This window comes from Pangasianodon hypophthalmus, chromosome 23 (genome assembly GCF_027358585.1).
Source record: "Pangasianodon hypophthalmus isolate fPanHyp1 chromosome 23, fPanHyp1.pri, whole genome shotgun sequence".
Classification (NCBI taxonomy): Eukaryota; Metazoa; Chordata; class Actinopteri; order Siluriformes; family Pangasiidae; genus Pangasianodon; species Pangasianodon hypophthalmus.
The window spans coordinates 19265986-19284384 of NC_069732.1; the positions used below are offsets into that span (position 1 = coordinate 19265986).

The following is an 18399-nucleotide window of genomic DNA, read 5'->3' on the forward strand; positions in this document are numbered from 1 at the left end:
AAGCCTTGTGGCATCTTATACATCATTATAGAAAATTTGGAGGAGGGACCATCTAACAGCAAAAACAAAATTTAGTATGTTCTGGATCTGAGAGCAAAACTCCACACCTTAAGTCACCTAATACAGGATAATTTGCGTCAGGCTCAAGAACAACAGTCCCAACTGTATGACAGGGTACTCGACTATGGGAAGTTGCACCAGGAGATAAAGTACTCGTTTTACTACCAACATCGAACTCTAACTTACAAGTGGCAAGGACCATTTGAGGTCACACATTGAGCCAGAAAAGTCAACTATAAGGTCAGGCGAATGGATAGAGGCAATGCATTTCAAATATCAAAGGCAATGCACATCAAATTAGAGGTAGTCTCCACAGGGGACTGGGGTGAATTGGGTCCTTGCCAAACCCTTTTCTGTTGATTTGTACTTTTTTGTTCAGTTTTTGAACGTATGCTGAAAAGCGCAGACTGAATAAATGTTAGCCTGGAGCTCTATTAAAATTCCGCTTGCCTCCCGAGTCTTCCTCTCACACGCTGGGTTCTACAATGATGTTAATTTTAAAGAGAGTTTTAGGTTTTTCTGGGACACTTTTAGACTTCCAAAAAAACCCTTTTTACCTCTTTGCGGCAGTGGTGGGAAGTGGCAAAAGTGCAAATTATTTTGCCAACAGTACGATATAGCCAGGTCTCTCAAAGCTCTGGAGATTGAAGTAGTGGAACTCCAGGAGTTAGAGGAGTCCACAGGAAATTGAGGCCACATTGAGGTTCTCATAAAGAAAAAACTGTGTTGGCTGACCTGCTGGGTACAAAAGTGCAGGGGGGACTGGTCCGCTTGCCCTTTAAATCATAACAGAGATGGATGCTCCTTCTAAGTTCTTCTTTGGTCTTGAGCAAAGGAACGGACAGAAAAGGCTTAAACATGCTGTGTGAACAGAATCAGAGGACATCATATATGAAGCTACTGAAATTCACATCAGACAGTCAGCTTTTATTTAAAGCTCTAAAAGTGCATGAGGGACCTAGAAAAGTTCAAGCAAACTAGGTGCTACAGGGAAGCAGTATGTTCTGTTTTAAATGATGAACTCTTCTTTGCACTGGAGTTTGGATAAAAAGGTTTAAATAAGGTTTTAATTGATTTTAAATCAAATTATTACTGTGTTTTAAAATTGAGCTCACAGCTGTGCAGGAGATAGAGGCAAGCTTTCGCTGAAAGCTAGCCAAACTAAGCAAGAAGTCAGCAAATGAGTTTGATAAGTAGTTGACATTAGATGAGCTAGAGGCTGCACTCAGTGGCATGGAGAGTGGGCAGTCACCTGGCATCGACGGGCTCTCAGTGGAGTTCTATAAGGTTTTCTGGTTGGTAGGACTTTCTAGATGTGCTACAGGATAGCCTGAAGGAAGGCAACCTGCCGTAGAGCAGTCCTGACCCTGTTATCAAAGAAAGGAGATCTTACTGACTTGAGGAACTATGTCCCAGTATCGTTACGCTGTACAGACTGTAAGATTGTCTCAAAAGCATTAGCAATAAGACTAGGGAAGGTAATAGAGCAAATTATTCACTTTGACCAGATGTACTGTGTGCCTGGCAGATCACTCTTCAAAAACATATATTTAATTTGGGATAGTTTGGAGGTCTCCAGGCTATTGGGCTTGAACTTGGTCTTTTACTTATGGACCAGGAAAATGCTTTTGACCAGGTTGAACATGAATATTTGTGGAGGGCGTTAGACAAGTTCGGGGTTCGTTAGACAAGTTCGAACTCAGGGTTCATAGTCATGATCAAGCTTTTGTACAGTGACAGTGAAAAGTGTACTGAAAGTTAATGGTGGTTTATGTGCACCTTTTAAAGTGTATAGGGGTGTTAGACAGGACTGCTCTCTGTGTGGCCTGCTATATACCTGTGATGAGGACAAGGGACAGGCCAGGCTGTGAGGATGCACGCCTGGCACTGAGTTGTCTAATCAGTGGGAGAGAGTGATAAAGGACCTGCTGGAGAGGCGGGAGAGAGAGATGCATGCATATTTTATGTTTGTGTTTCTTTTGTAGTTTATGTTATTTTTGAGTTCTGTTTGTGATTAAACTTTACGTTGGAGTTCACTCAATTCCCGCCTTCTCCTTGTCCATCCACAAAGTTTGTTACATTGGTGCCGAAACCCAGGGCTGCAGCGGGAGGATCTCAGCATGGAGGAATTGTGCTGCTAGAGCACCACAATTCCTTGGTGGCAGTGGGAGGATCGCGGCACTCCTCGGAATTGTGGTGCTGGAGCAGTTGCTGGAGGATGGAGGAGTCGCTGCTGTCCTCCTAAAAAGGAAAGGAGTGGCTGCCGTTTGCCTGGGGATGGGGGACCTGCTGCCATCGGCTGGGAGGCTGAGGTGCAGCTGCTGTCTGCCTGACAAGGGAAGGAGCCGTAGCCATCCGCCAGAAGGTACTGTGCCAGTGCCCGTCGTCGACAGTGTGTCTGGGGACCGGTGAACCAGATTTTTCTTTTTTCTCTCTCTCCCTCTTATGTCTCTCCTGCTTGCTCCTTCTCTCCCCCCTCTTCCTACTCTCATCTCTCCTTTTGCTCCCAGGATGCGGGACCGGCCAGCCGAAGGACGTAGCTGAGAGGGCAGCAACGCTCTTCCCGAAAGGGGAGGAAGAGGCATACGTCAGGCCGGAGGCCTGAATCTGGCTGCAGAGTGTGACGAGGCGGAGGGAGGGGCCAGGATGTGAGGATGCAGTTGAGGAAGTTGTCTAATCAGTGGTAGAGAGTGACAAAGGAGTGGCTGGAGAAGCCTGAGGGGGAGAGAGAGATGCATGCCTATATATATTGCTATAACAAATGCATGAGGGACCTAGAAAGTTCAAGCAAACTTGGTATTATAGGGAAGCAGTGTGTTATGTTTTAAATGATGAACTTGTCTTTGCACTGGAGTTTGGATGAAAAGGTTTTAATTGAGTTTAAACCAAATTATTACTGTGTTTTAATCATTACACTTGTGTATTTATCTTTTTATTTATGTATTTAACTATTTTTTATCTATTTATTTATTTATTTATTTTTGTAGGTATTTAAAATGCCTTTTATTTGATGTAAAAATGGTGGACACACCATGAATGGTTAAAATAAAGAACTATGACTTTAAAGGTCAGTCTCTCTCTCGCTCTCTCTCTCTCTCTTTCTCTCTCTCTCTCCACCCCCCCCCCCTTCTTTTCTTTGAATCATTTCTTTCTCACTCCATCTGTACCTCAGTGTACTGCCTGGGTTTGTTCTTTTCTTTTTTGTTTTCTTTTTTTCCATATACCCATTATTATCTGAATGCTGAAGTTTTTTGTGAAGGTCAATAAAACTGCTGTGTAAAGTTTCTGTTATACACTGATTTGGACTGCTGGTTTCAGTTAAACATGAAAGTATACCTGGTTGGGCTCACTGGGTGAGCTGGGTTACATTCAGTTCAATAAAATAGATGTAATGTTAAAGCTATAATGAAGTGAAATCACTCTGATGCTCATACTTATAAGTTGCTCATAAGCTTGTAAGTTCCTGTTTACACAGTTGCACTTTTTGACTATATAGTATACACTTTTAGAAGAGAAATTATTTATAATCACACTATCTGAGGATGAAGTTTGTAGACTATTGCTCTCTCTTCTGCACACTGGGTGGAGAAAAAAAACAAAGTCTGTCCCACATCTCAAACACTAATGGCAACACAGATGGTATGCTAATGGTGGCTAGGCTTCTAATGAAGGGCATGAGAGAATAGTGATTCCAGTTAGCATGCAAGATATAACCCTGGAGTAAATACACCAGGGAATTATCAAGTGTTTAGCTAGAGCTCAAGAGGCAGTATGGTGTTCAGGACTGACAAAGCAGATCAAAGACAAGGCAAACCCTTGAAGTAAACTGAGCTCTGTGTTAACCTGGGGATTTTCTTTAGACAGCTTTCTATGCAAAGTGATTCAATTAATGTTTGGGATATGTTTATTTTTAATAATATATAAGTTTCTTAGGTTGTAAATATAATGTAAAGATATGGAAATGTATCACTGTTCTCATGTTAATGTGTGCTTCTATTTGATATGGGTTTGCAATAGCAACCAACAAAATTCTGCAAAACGAAAAACGAATAGAAATGTTTTAGGCAAAAAAAGAAAAAGAAACAAACTTAAAAATAACTTGGCTGCACAAGTGTGCATACTCTTTTAAAATGGGGCAAGTGACTGTGCTCAGAATTAAATGCAAAATCATGTTCAAAAGTAATTATCATACACCTGTTGATGTACCATGGAACACTGTGGACATCATTACCAAGTGGAGAAACTGGGGCACCACAGTGAAATTACCAAAAACCCCTCTAAAATAGATCAAGGAAACTTATCAAGGAGACCGACAGCAACAATCCCACCCCAAAACATGTGGCCACATATTTTACGGTCTGATGAGACCAAAGTGGAACTTTTCTGGGCATAATTCTATAAGATATGTTTAGCACAGAACAAGACAGTTTATCACCAAAAGAACTCCATACCCACGGTAGTGGCAGCATCATGCTATGTTTCTGCTTCTCTTCAGCTGGGGCTCTAGTCATAATAGAGGGAATCATGGATAGCTCCAAACAACAATCTATTTTGGCACAAAACCTGCAGGCGTCTGTTAGACAGCTGAAGATGAAGAAAAATTCCAGCATGATAACAACCCAAAGCACAAATCCAAATCAACAAAGGCATGGCTTCAGAAAAAGATCAATGTTTTGGAATGGCCCAGTCATAGCCAAAGGCCTAATCCTATTGAAAACCAGTGGAGTGACTTGAAGAGGGCTGTGCAATGGAGCTCCCCTCCCAAACTGACAGCTCTGGAGCATTTTTGAAAGGAAGAGTGGAATACAATTGCCAAATCAAGATGCACTGCATTGTTACCCAAAAAGACTGAGTGCTATACTACAAGCAAATGTTCTTCTGCTCAGAAAATGGTTGTAAAAACTGCTTATTTGAGTTACTATAGACTTCCTGTCAGCTCAAACCAGTCTCACTGGACCTCTCTCATTAACAAGGTGGTTCAGCCTGCAGACAGTCCACTCACAGGATGTTTCTTGTTTTTCTCACCATTCTGTGTAAACTCTAGAGACTGTTGTGTATGAAAATCCCAAGAGATCAGCATTTTCTAAAATACGCAAACCAGCCCATCTGGCACCAACAACCATGCCACGGTTAAATTCACAGAGATCATACTTTTCCCCATTCTGATGTTTGAACATTAACTGAAGCTCTTGACCTGAATCTGCATAATTTTGTGTTGTGCTGCTGCCACATGATAGGCTGATTAGATAACTGCATAAATGAACAGGTGTACAGGTGTTCCTGTTAAAGTGACTGGTAAGGGTATAGTCCTTATTAATTAGAAAAAAAAGAAATCACATTCTATTTCCATTTTAGCTGAAGACCCACCCAGGGGTTTTGTTTTCTACTGATTTACCAAAAGGGAAATATTTGGAATAATTTGTAGGTAAACAGTGGCCAGAAGATCAGAATAAATATATGTTCATAATTTTAAGGTAAACAGAGGCCAGGACATAAGAAAACATAAATACATACCCATGTGCAATATCATGCAGCCTTCTGGGACAGTTCCTCCATGGCTGCAGCAATACCCTAATCTCCGGGAGTCCAAGAGAGTAAAATTGGCAGCGCCCTCTGGATGGGAAGGGTACCATTATTCTCCCCTGTTAATCATAGCAACACTAACCAAGTCTGGACTTCTGTGAGCCTTCACCCTCCTTGGCTGCCAGCTGTCATGTGATAAGGGGAGCTAGCTAGTTGGTGGTAATTGGCAAATGACCAAATTGTGAGAAAATGGGGTAAAAATAAATAAAAAGAACATTGCTTATAATGTCAAAAGAATAATTATTACAAACATGGAAGAACTGTATGCTGTTAAGAGTAGAAATTCTTCTAACACCACATACTGAAGAGGGAAGCAGTTCTGACTGCAATTACTTATAGAGTATTTCAAAAAGTTTTTTGTCATGGAGGATGACTTTTGGGTTGTCTTCACTTTATACAATTTGAGTATCTGTCAACAAAAGTAACTGCTATTTTAATGATTTTGTGATAAGAACCAAATGTACCCCCAAGTTGTGTCTAGTTATCTGTAATATCATCACATAAAGTTAATCATCAGACCGTGACTTTCTGGAGTTTTGATTCAAGATCAATAGGGTCAAGCCCATATTGTCTTGTATTGATATTAGTGAATATGATTTAGTCAATGTGAATATGAATATAAAAGTGATACTAACTGAAAGTTCTATACAACAGAATTGATCTTGGGGGACAGATTCCTTAGAACAAAATGGAGTGCACCTATCTTATGGATGTTGCATTTAGACCCTAATGCTCTTTCGCTATTGTAATAATATAAATGAATCTATAAAGCATACTGTTTTGAAAACAATGTGTGTAGAAATAACTTACAGTATATGACAGAATGTAACACAATTACTTTGCCAAGTATTTCATTCTATTTTTTTCTATATAAAAATCTAGAGGAAGAGCTTCAAGATTCTCAAAACTGCCTTGTTACCAATGTGGAGTTACCAATAAGCAAGTAGATAGTCTTCTTTGATTTATATGCCAGTAATTTCAAACAAATGTGTCTGTGTTTTGTCATTTACAGTCAATGAGCTATAGGATCCCTCAAAGAAATCTCAACTGTCTCTAACATTTTTTTACACTATTAGGTAGGTTGACCATGAGAGACCTCAGCAAATATAGACACAGCCAACTATAATTTGAAGATTTTCAGAGCCACATAAAATTATGACAAACTCAAATTAAGCAATTAAACTGAATTACTTCAATTAAGCAGTTAAATGTAATTAATATTGTTTACTTAAATAAAGCCTTGTCCTAAGTGTATCTTGGCACTTATCCACAAATTTCACACTGAAGGACAAGACCAATGCTAGTTATTGTCAGGCATGCAGCGAGGACGCAAGTGCAGGTCAAGAGGCTTTTATTTATCCAAACAATCAAAACAAGAACGAGATTCAAGATCAGGGTCAAGATGCAGGCAAAGGTCAGGTGATCAGCAAACAAAATAAACTGGGTAAGGAAAGAGCAATTTGAGGAAGCCAGAAACAATGTCAAAAACCAGGAAGTAATACACAATCAAAAGGCTTGATAATGACTGGTGATATATTAGTGATACACGACCATGTTTGTAGGTTGAGCTGTATTCTGGGAGTTGTGATTCGACGCTGATTCCACCGAAGCTGATTCATCGGCATATCCATGACAGAGCCTCCCCCCTGAAGCACTACCTCTGGGAGCAAGCATCTTCCTTGGCCTCTTCCTGGGCCATGGAGCTGGACGATTCAGGTGGCGGGTCCGTAGCCCTCCCAGTCTATGAGATACTGAAGCTTACCCTCTCTGTGTCATGAGTCCAAGATTTCTTTCATGATGTATGCTGGTTCTCCTTCAATGTCAAGGCATGTTGTGGGGGGTGGGGGGAATGCCTTCTGTGAGGGGTCCTAGCTTGACTGGCTTGAGGCAAGAGATGTGGAAGGAGGTGGCTATGCAGCTATGGCATGGCCATTTCAGCTTGTAGGTGACAAGGTTGATACATTGCAAGATCTTAAAGGGGCTGATGTAGTGGTGAGTCGGCTTCCTGCAGCTCTCTGTGAGGTGCAGATCCCTGGTAGAAAGTCACCCCCACTCAAATGGCTCATAGACGGGTGTCTACCCTCAATGTCTGTCTGTGAATTTCTTAGAAGTTTGTTCTACTTGTGGGTGGGCCTGTTCCCGCACTTGCTCACTACAGTGGAACCAGCTGTCCACCGCTGAGGAGTCAGTGAGGTTCGCGTTCCAGGGGAATGGGGCGGCTGATATCCTAGGACACACTGGAATGGTGCTATTTTCATCACTGAGTGTCTCAGGGAATTATGCACATATTTGGCCAGGGGATAAATTGTGCCCAGTCCTCTTGGTTGTTGTCACAGATGGTTCCAGGAAGCAGCTGATTGGCCTTCTGATTGGCCTGTTTGAGTTGACCATTGTCTTGGGGGTGATACCCCATGATCAGGCTTCCCAAAACCCCCAGTTTCTCCATGAAGCCTCACCCCCAGTCACTGATGATGTCCTCGAGATGCAAAAGTACCTGAAGACATGATTGAACATTAACTCTGCCATTTCAAAAGCTGAGGGCAAGCCGGGAAGAAGTATGTTGGATGGACTTGGAAAAGCGGTCAGTGATTACCAGAATCTTTGTGGCAAGTCAGTGATAAAGTCAATTTCCAGGTGTGACCAAGGTAATTGAATTGTGGTTAATGGCATAAGTTTGCCTGCTGGCAGGGTGCAAGGTAGTTTGGCCTGAGCACAAATGGAACATGATGAGATGAACTTGTAGATGTCAAGTAGCATGGTAGGCCACCGCTATTTGCCTTGGAGTAACTGTAGTGTTCCGTGAGTGCTGGGGTGACCTGTGGCAGGGAAGGTGTGAGCCAAGGTGATTAGTTTCCCTGAAGGGCCAATGGCAGAAAGTTTTTCCCGTCTGGGAATTGTCTAGGCATTCTTCCCTCCATCACATTCTCAATTTCTCGGTCAAGGTCCCAGGTTAGAGCTCCTATGAAATGTGATCAGGGGAGGATACATTTTTCTGTGGTTTTGTGAGGTGGCGCGGGCAATGAGTCATGACAATGACATGACAATGAGTCAGCCCTGACACTGAAATGTGCAAAGAACTGCACCCAGGTGAAATTGAAATGTGCAAAGAATAGCACCAGATTGCCTGGGGAGAGTTCAGTCTCTTGGCTGTTTTGATATACTTAAGGTTCTTGTGCTGAGTACAGATAATGAACGGGTGGAGAGACCTTATGCACATTGAACTCGCATTTCTCTCCTTTGACATATAGCTGATTCGTGAGGAGCTGGGACAGTACTTGCTTGACATGCTGGATGTGGGTGGCTTGATAAGGGGAATATATCAAGATTTCATCGATATAGGCAATGACGAATTTTCATAACATGTCCACAGCACGTCATTGACGAGGCATTGGAACACAGCTGGCACTGAAGATAGCCAATACTGCATTACACAATACTCTAAGTGGCCGGAGGTGGTGCTGAAGATTGTTTTCCACTTGTCCCCTCCGTGTATTCGGACCAGGTTGTAAGTGCTACGCAGGTCAAGCTTGGTGAACATTTTGGCTTCACGCAGTTGTTCAAGGGCTGCTGGTACCAGTGGTAGAGGATAACAATACTTGACTATGACTTGCTTCAAACCTCTGCAATCTATGCATGGGCTTAGGCTACCTCGCTCACAGAGACCAGTGACATGGATGGGTGTATGTACCCCTTGTTAGAGAGCCCCCTTAATGTTCTCTTCCATGGCTTGGGTTTCTTTGGCAGAAAGGGGGTAGATCCGGTTGCAAGGGGGTGTGGTTCCTACAAGGAGCTTGATGGGGATGATGTGGTGGAAGCCCACTGGCCTTGGCATTGCTGAATGCATCTTGGAGCTCATGATTTCTGGGGGAATTTCTACATGGACTTGAGGTTCAGGGCTCTCTATGGATGTTGAAGCGATGGTTATGGAGGGGGTGCTGAGACAATGGGCATGACAATATGTGGACCAGCATGTGATCTCACACCCCACATTAGCTCTGTCAAAGTTTTCTACTGGAGCAATACAGGACCGAAGCTCTTTTCAGTGAACTGGGGATGCGATGTGAAACCATAAACTGAACATATGGATTAACTCCCCTTAGCTACATTTACAGTACATGTTTTCATCATTTAATCTTATAGGCTTAGCACTCTTCCACCCAAGGCAATAATCCCATAATCCTCTTTGCCAACATTTCCACTGCCAAGCTAATCATGCTAGTCTTGCCCAGGTACACTTGGCTATTTTGGGAGCATTAGCAGGTGCATTATTGCTCTTCTTGGCATATTGTTGTCACACTGCCATTAAAACAAACTTGCTGTGTCTTTCAGTGTATGAGAGAGAAACATGGCAGTGCCACGTGCATTTTAACATTTCAAACTAGTCTGGCCATTCTCTTCTGACTTCTTTTCATTAAGGCATTTCTGCCTGAAGAATTGGAGGTTGGGGTTGTTTTTTTTTGCACATTCTTTATATACAATATAGAGACTATTAATAGGGAAAATCCAAGAAGATCAGCAGTTTCTGAGTAACTTCAACCAACAACCATGCCACAGTCAAAGTCACTGAACTGACATTTCCTATTATAAGATTACAAGAAACCAAATATAATATTATCAAATCTTTCTTTTTTTTCTTTTCTTTTTTTTATTTACTAATTTCAGGCTTGTTATATTTGCAGAAAATAGTCTTGTTCTATTTGCAGAAAATTTAGCATAATTTTATGCATTTATTTCTAGAAAGAAGCCAAATTATCTGTCAATAGAGTATGTTGTTGTTCTTCTTCTGATCGCCACAGTGGATCATTGGTCCGCAGTTTTTATGCCCGATGCCCTCCTTGACGCAACCCTCCCCAATTTTATCCGTGCTTGGGAGAGGCACTGGGAGTGCACTGTCGTGTGCAAACCCAGTGAGCTAAATAAAATAAGCCAAGTGTGTGAGTTTTACTGATGTACCAACAATCTAGCCAAATTTAAGAGGAAATGTAATTCGTGGCAGATTCGTGAAATATGCTAAAATGCCTTTTCCATAACCATATGAGTATTTGAGACCTAATTGAATATATCCAATCACGTACAATATTAAGCTTATTATTTACGAACCAACAGTGTTTACAACACGATAGTTAGAACACTCGATAAACAGAACGATGGTTATATGACCGATTTCATTTTTAAACATATTTTTGCCAGTAGAAGTGCACAAAACAGAGGCATCTCATAATCTTACCAGTTTTGAATTTTTATTCTTGCGTAATTATTAATGCCTTATGTAAAGCCATTTTATGTACCACAGAAGCGTGCGAGGAAATGCGCTATAAAATGCCGAGCGCAGATGCCTTTCGCCTCTCTCTCTCTCTCTCTCTCTCTCTCTCGAATGAAGAAGTCACAGTATGCCAATATTCCTCAGCTGGGACGAGATCCACTAGAGCTGGGGAGCACGTTCCTCCTGGTGGTGACAGTATTGACAAGCTAATCGATGCATTAAAGAAACCATTAAAGATGCCATGAAAACGTAGTCTATTATCAGATTACTCTGAGAAACTGGGAACGTGGGAATATGGGAACGATATTAAAATGTGAGATTCGCTGATGTATTTAAATGTTGCTTAATTTTATCTAGACTAGATTCTGTTTAATAACGCCGTTAGGACATACTGGTAAAGAGAATGGTACAAAGATGCCATAATACAATAAAATAAAAGAAGTTTATTTCGTGTATATATTGACTCATATTCCTGAATATGATTACAGTTCATCAGTAAATATAACATAAAGCCACAATCCTCGACTGATAAAACTCAGCTCGACTGGTTAAGTAAGCTGCAAGGATACGGGAAACAGGGCTGCTGAGGGTTCAGGATTCCTTTATCTGCAGCTGCAGCTGCAACTGCTAATAATAATAATAATAATAATAATAATAATAATAATAAATTAGATAAACAAATAAAGAAATACACAAATTTTAAAGCTGAGTATTTTGAGTAGTTTTTTAGTTTGTATATCAGATAATATTCCTTTATACCACGTGATTTGCCAAAATTACCATTTTTAATTTATTAATGGACAACATTTATTTAATTAATTTATTTAATGAAACGTCCGCGAGACGTCAGGACACAGGAGTTCGCGCTTTCTGACATCTCATTAACACGAGAAGCTGCGTTTTTGTCTCATTACCTTCAAGTGAAAGAAAAGGTAGATAGTGGATCCTCCCTATCCGGAAACTGTTGACAGTTAAAGGTGCTGAGACACCTTCCATAAACGTTAAATAAATGTCTCCTTACAGACGACTTCACCATATCAACGATTATACACTTTTCTTTGTTAAACAACACGTTTGTCCGTTTATTATTGGCTTATGTAAATGAGTTGTTACTATATGAATGATAACGCCTTACAACCCGCGTATTGTTATAAACGTATATCATATACTTAGTTGTAACTATTGTCAGAGTTGTGCTGTTATAGAAAATTAATCAACACATTCTGATTCGATCATTTAACCCCGTGTGGCGTCATATCGCACGCCACCTGTATGGTGCATAAAATACCAGTATCCCCAATGAAAAAAGGCTCTTCCGCGTCCCTGGCTACATGAGTGTCATGCAGGATTCATACTAAAAAGCAAAACTATGACACCAGAAACAGCCCGGGTAACAGAGGCTGATAAGACGAGGTAGCATAATGCAGGTTTGTTTTCAGCCAGACAAGGTTCCCCGACAGCACCATTTTCTTTGTGTTTAGACTAGCAGTTACACTTTCATATCGTTCGTCCTTTTCTAGGCTACACGAGGTAGGCGTGCTGTAGTCTAGACCCAGCAAAGACATTTGCATTAACGTAGCAATTGTAATTATTGTGTCCGAAAATGCATAGCCACTTACTTAAATTAATTCTTTAACTTGACTGCCTACTGTCTTACAATAACCTAACACACTGAATTGTCAAGTCCCATAAATAGTGCATTATTTTTAGTGATGTGCCTAATGGGCAGGCCCAGTTACATAGGTCCACCACAACTATGGATCTATAGTGCGGTACTTCTTATCCAATTAGCATAACTCGGTAACAGGCCATTAGCCCGAGGAGTAAGGATCAGTCGCAGAGGAGCCGGGAGATGGCGTTGACGGTGCAGAGAAAGAAAGCTCGGATGAAACTTCAGCCTTTTCTGGGCCGTCCCCTGGTGCCGACTCAGTTTTGGGCAGTAGACCCTCTTTTTCGCGCTTCTTCTGTTTCATGCGACGATTCTGAAACCAAATCTTCACCTGAGTCTCATTCAGCTGGAGGGCAGCAGCTATCTCTACACGCCTGGCGCGCGTCAAATACTTGTTGAAGTGAAACTCCTTCTCTAGCTCTGTCAGCTGTTTGGTGGTAAAATTGGTTCGAACAGTGTTGGGCTGCCCGCCATAGCCATACTCTCCTATTTTTCCTGAGGAAGAAACACGAATAAAAGACAGCAATTCAGGAATCTTCAGCATTGGCAGTACTACTAAACAGGCACGTTGTCTTTTCTTGAACTTTAAAGATAAACATTGTTAGCTCGCTTTTAATATTCTTAGCTTTACATCAGTTTCAAGCTAGTAAGTTTGGTAGCAAGACTCCGGCCAGTCACCTGTTTTTGGTGGGTTCCGCTTAACTTTCATCCAGTCAAACGTCTGCGCCGTTGACACAACATCTGATAGAGATGAACAGCACGCGTTGTGATGTGACGCATGCAGAGAAGAGAGAGGATTTGAGCAACCTGTCAGCAACGTCAAATTTGCCTGATCCTGACCGTGACCATATGTAGCAGCTGCAAACTGAAGTTGCCCAGGTAAGCGAACATTGCTGCCGGTGTAACCCTGTCGAAAATGGTGATGGCGATGATGGGGCTCGACAGTATTTCCAGAGTAAACTAGCTGACCGCACTGACTTAAACCTGCAGTGGAGTCAGGATCCTGGTTGACGGTGTAGTGATTATAACTGGTGCAAAAAGTTTGAGCCCCGTAAGTTGAATGGGCACCATAGGCAATTGACAGTGGACCGGAGGATTGGTAAGAGCCGGCTTTATGTGAATGATTTGAAACAGAGTCCGGTGACGCTCTGCTAGTCAAAAACCGCTCGCTGCCGTTGCAATTATTTACCGTGACGGAACACGACTGGAAAGTTCCGTGATCTGCGTGGAATGCACTGACAGAGCACGAACCCCCGCCACCCCCGTCGCCGCCGCTCATCACTGAGTAATCTAAGAATGTATTCATTCTGGCATTGTCTCCAGCGTCTCTCCTACTGTCATGCTGAAATTGTATATTGCCACAACCGCGGTCCAACCGCCAGCCTTTCGCCGGCTTCAATCAGCGGAGTTATGAGGGAGGCTGCACAGAAGTGATATGAATGAGCAGTGACAGTCACGTGAGCCAGGTCAGCCAGTTGGCTTTGCTGGGTGTTGAGTTCCACTCGCCTTGTGATGACAGGTAGTCGTTAAAGAGTGAAGCTATGCTAATTCCGACCTCGTGTCGATCATAATGACGTAAGCACGTCACTGATTCCTACTCGCTGACCGATGAAACAATAGTGTTAGAAGGTAGAGATACTGTCCTGCACGGATAAGTGGAAGCCAGGATCCGTACCCACATGTATGGGAGCTATAGTGAACTATGCCAGTGTCAGGTAAGACAAGTTACATGCAAATAAATAAGTAACTGTATCATGTTTACAGTGAACGGGCAGTCTAACTGAATTACTGATAGGAAGAAATTTCTGTGCGTATTGGTTATTGACGGTATTGGGTATTGGGTATAGACGGTTGTTGAGTCGACATTTCTACGTCTTCAAAATACACACACAAAAAAACCTTTTAATTTCTTAGTGTCTCGGAACATATATTGTGTTCACATCTTTTAAATAATTCGTGCTCACATAGTTAAATTAGGCTATGAAAATGACAACTTACTAGTGTCACATCTTCAGTAGGCATCTTAATAAAATCTAATTAAAAAAAATACAGTTGGCCCAGTGTAATGTAGAAGGTCCCGTTGAAAAAACTTGTTTATTTAATGTTATAACGAGTAAAGTTAAAGGTTCTTACTGCAAATATACGACCCGCCATACTGCGCCCCCTGGTAGTAAGCATGAAGAGGTGGTTGTTTATTTTCATGCAGAATGGAGTTGCATGTTGACCAAGTGGATATTCAAAAAAGCGACCTAATAAAGGTGGGGTTTATTTGAAATAACAGTCGACTGAAGATATAGCGATACGGCAGCGAACGAGAGAGCCGCTTTTTGAGTCTAGCTGGACAACTTATAACTAAATTATGCTATGAGTATAAAAGCATTATTGCAAAGAAAAACAATACCTCCGCAATTAACAATGGTCGACATGCAGTCTGATAGAAAAGAGATAAAATACAACAGATAATGACAGCGTCACAGACCTTTTTTTGTAACTGGCCTAGTTTATGGCCAGAGTTTTACTGTTTTTTGTGTACTGTGTTCAGATAACTTTAGTGAATGATGTCGATGTTTATTTTGTTGTTGTTTTTTAAATATGTGTTTTATGCGGCTATTGGAAGAAATAAAGTATGAAATGTTACTTACATTTTAGTGTTTTTTATTGTGATTTTTATTTAATCATTTCATACAGTAATTATTTTTAAAAAATAGGATAATGAATTTGGAAAATATTGCTGTACAAAAATGTTTCTCAGGCCAACATTTTAATATATAGTTAATTTCTCTCTTTATACAATATCAGAATATGTTGATGGATTTGAGGAAGATTATTTAAATCCTGCTATTGAAATATGATATGTGTGTGTGTGTGTGTGTGTATATATATATAGGTGTATATGTACATTATATATATAATGATGTATACTGTGTGTGAAACGTTGACGGGATTTAGGTTTCCAGATTTCAGGAAAATCCTCACCGTAACCACAACTACAAAACCGCACAAAATGACTTGAATATAGCCCAGAATGATCGGACATAGGAAAAGTCTGCCTCATTTTTCTTCTTTTCTCAGTCTTTTCAGGGGAACAAGTTAACAGTTTTCCGTTTTTCTGATTTGCAGTATACGTCTGCGATAGTACGGATATTATAGGCGGAACCTGGCAACCGTGGTACGGAACAAATGCGAAGCTCATTATTATACGAATGGGAGATGCACTATTCGGTTTTAACCCGACCAAAACACTGCCTTACTGAACTCCAAAATAAAACCGTATTTCTACCATATTTCTGTACAAACAAACGAAGCATTATTTAATATTTTTGATCCGTTGTTCCATACAGCGCGCAGCTCGTGCGCTGTGCACAATGCTAAATACTTCCTTCCTTAGAGTAACTGTGTAGAGTGAGTAATAACTCTAACGTTGATGATTACCTTCTCAAAACAGTGATTAGTTTAGTCAGTATTATAGATTTAACCAAGTACCGTGTCTGTATATTAATTTATCTAAAGCTAATATTGCTATAAACTAATTTGAGAAGAGGGACGTTCACAGTGTGAGCGGCCATGTTGATTTGACGTCACTCCATAAACGGGGAAGGGCCTGGTAGTTGAGAAGACTGCCCTAAGTTGACGAGTTGAAATTGCAAGTTGAGGGGTCGTTTTCGGTGGTTTTTACCGGTTGTAAGCGGAGAAATTACAAGCTGAAACTTCGCCTCGAACGCAACATTAGCTGCTCGCTATTGTCCGCTTGCTGGCTTGTTGCTTAAGCTTCTGTTGTTACTGTAGCCTACTGTGATTTCAATCCAAAAAACTGTATAAATGTTTTAAGTTTACTACAGTAGAACAGAACCAATAGCCCCACAGATAAAAGTAGCTTTTTATTAGATTTAAATGCTCTGAATGAGCAAACAAAACAAATGCTTCCGTGGAGGCGCCCATTGTTTTTTTGTTTTTTTTGTTTTTTTTTCCACTTCGTGCATCGAACGTCCCGAGGTGGGAAATGACGTAATTACAACTTGCAAATTACCACTTACAAGGCACCAAGAACGCAACATCCTTTCCGTTAATTCAAGTCGGAATTCGCCTGTGGCTGCAAATGTGAGAGCCGCTTTTTCACTCCAGCTGAACGACTTATAATTAAATTATGCAATGACTATAAAAGCATTATTGTAAAAACACCTCGGCAACATTAGCAGAATGGCTGAAAATATACGTCACAATAAATGTGTAAGAACATATAAAACAAACAAATAAATTATATAAAAGACCATTTAAATTGATTCTATAGTCAAAATTAATATAATTCCAACATCTCAAGTAAAAAGTACAAATAGAAGGCGATGACAAAATCATAGAAAACAGAGGAATTTTTGAGAGTAATTTAAGGCCAGATTTTTACTTTGTGTTCATATAATTTTAGAGACTGATCGATGTTTTTTTTTTTTTTTTTTTTAATCTTGTGTTTTTGCTCTGGAGTATTGTTTCCGCCCGACGGTACTATGAAAGCACAAGGCTTGACCAATAGAGTAACTCAGCGGGACTTACGAGTAGCTTCGTTTTTGTAACTGAAATTGACGGAAATTACCCGGGCCTGTTGAAATAAGCCTGGCTTGTGGGTTTAGCTCAATCCGTGGAACTCCCCTGAACTTTTTAATTAGTTTATCGGGCTACAACAGCAGCAGCAACAGCAGCAGCAGCAACAACAACAACAACAAATAATAATAATAATAATAATGATAATAATAATAATAATAATAATAATAATAATTATTATTATTATTATTATTATTATTATTATTATTAGTATTATTATTATTAGTAGTATTATTATTATTATTTTTATTTGTACAGTATTTTATACATGTATACGATTTTAGCACCATTTGAGTCGTGGTCTAGCTCAAAACGAGAGATAAAAATGCAGACTGGCTTTTATTTGTGCAGTGGTCTCTACTATTGTCTCGTGCTGTCATGTTGCATGAAAGAGGTTGATTTATGAGTTTGGCAGGAAATGAAACATCTCAGGCATTTCTCACGCAGGGCCTCAGACAAAGACAAAGAAAGAAGCATCCGTGCTGTGTTTTACAACTTAAGATGAAAGTTTGTAATTTTTTTTATAAATGATATATTTTGATGAAACATGAAAGTCAACAGGCGGGTTCTGTCAGAAAACGTAATTGGTACAGTTCGTGACCAAAAAAAAAAAGAAAGAAAGAAAAAAAATATATATATATGTAAACCTGTTTTTGCAGTTGTGCATTGTTTGCTTTCCCTCGACTATGATGTATAAGTGTTTGTGCTCAAATAAATGTCTCAATTTTAAGAGAAATTACTCTGTGGTTGAATTTTTATAGGGAGTCTTTTAAAGTGTTTGCATTGTTGATGTTTTTTTTATTTTTATTTATTTGTTTTTTATTTTTTATTTTTTACACTTTTTTGTAAATAATGGCGCCAGAGTATCACGCTCAGTACGGGCCCTGAGTTTTTACCAAGGTTGGGTCCATAAACGGAGCTCTCTTCATCGGTCTGTGCGTCAATCTTCATATCGGAAACTGTATTTCTTGGGTTTTCTTGGCTTCCTTGTGTGGCATGAGGATGCCGTTTTTTTGTGCTTCATGTGACGGCTCTGACACCACACTTTAAGTTAGCGTTCAGTTAGGTCCAGTACCACCGCCATTTCCGAGCTTCGAGGACGACATAAACACTTATTAAAATGGAGCTCCTTCACCAGCTCCAGAAGTTGTATGTTGGTGTATGCGGTTCTCAGACGTCGTGATCCTCTTCCAAAGACGACGACGGCCAAACCGACCTCTGTGCTCTCGGG

General features: G+C 40.6%; 1 protein-coding gene across 1 annotated transcript; it reads right to left on the minus strand.

Moving 5' to 3' along the window:
* Nucleotides 1-6749: 6749 nt before the first annotated feature.
* Nucleotides 6750-14313, minus strand: hoxa1a (homeobox A1a). The gene is made up of 2 exons (XM_026929366.3): nt 13254-14313; nt 6750-13070 (listed from the first exon to the last, which is right to left on the minus strand). The coding sequence occupies exons 1-2, from the start codon at nt 13879-13881 to the stop codon at nt 12718-12720; spliced, it is 981 nt and encodes a 326-aa protein (XP_026785167.1). The 5' UTR covers nt 13882-14313; the 3' UTR covers nt 6750-12717.
* Nucleotides 14314-18399: the final 4086 nt, after the last annotated feature.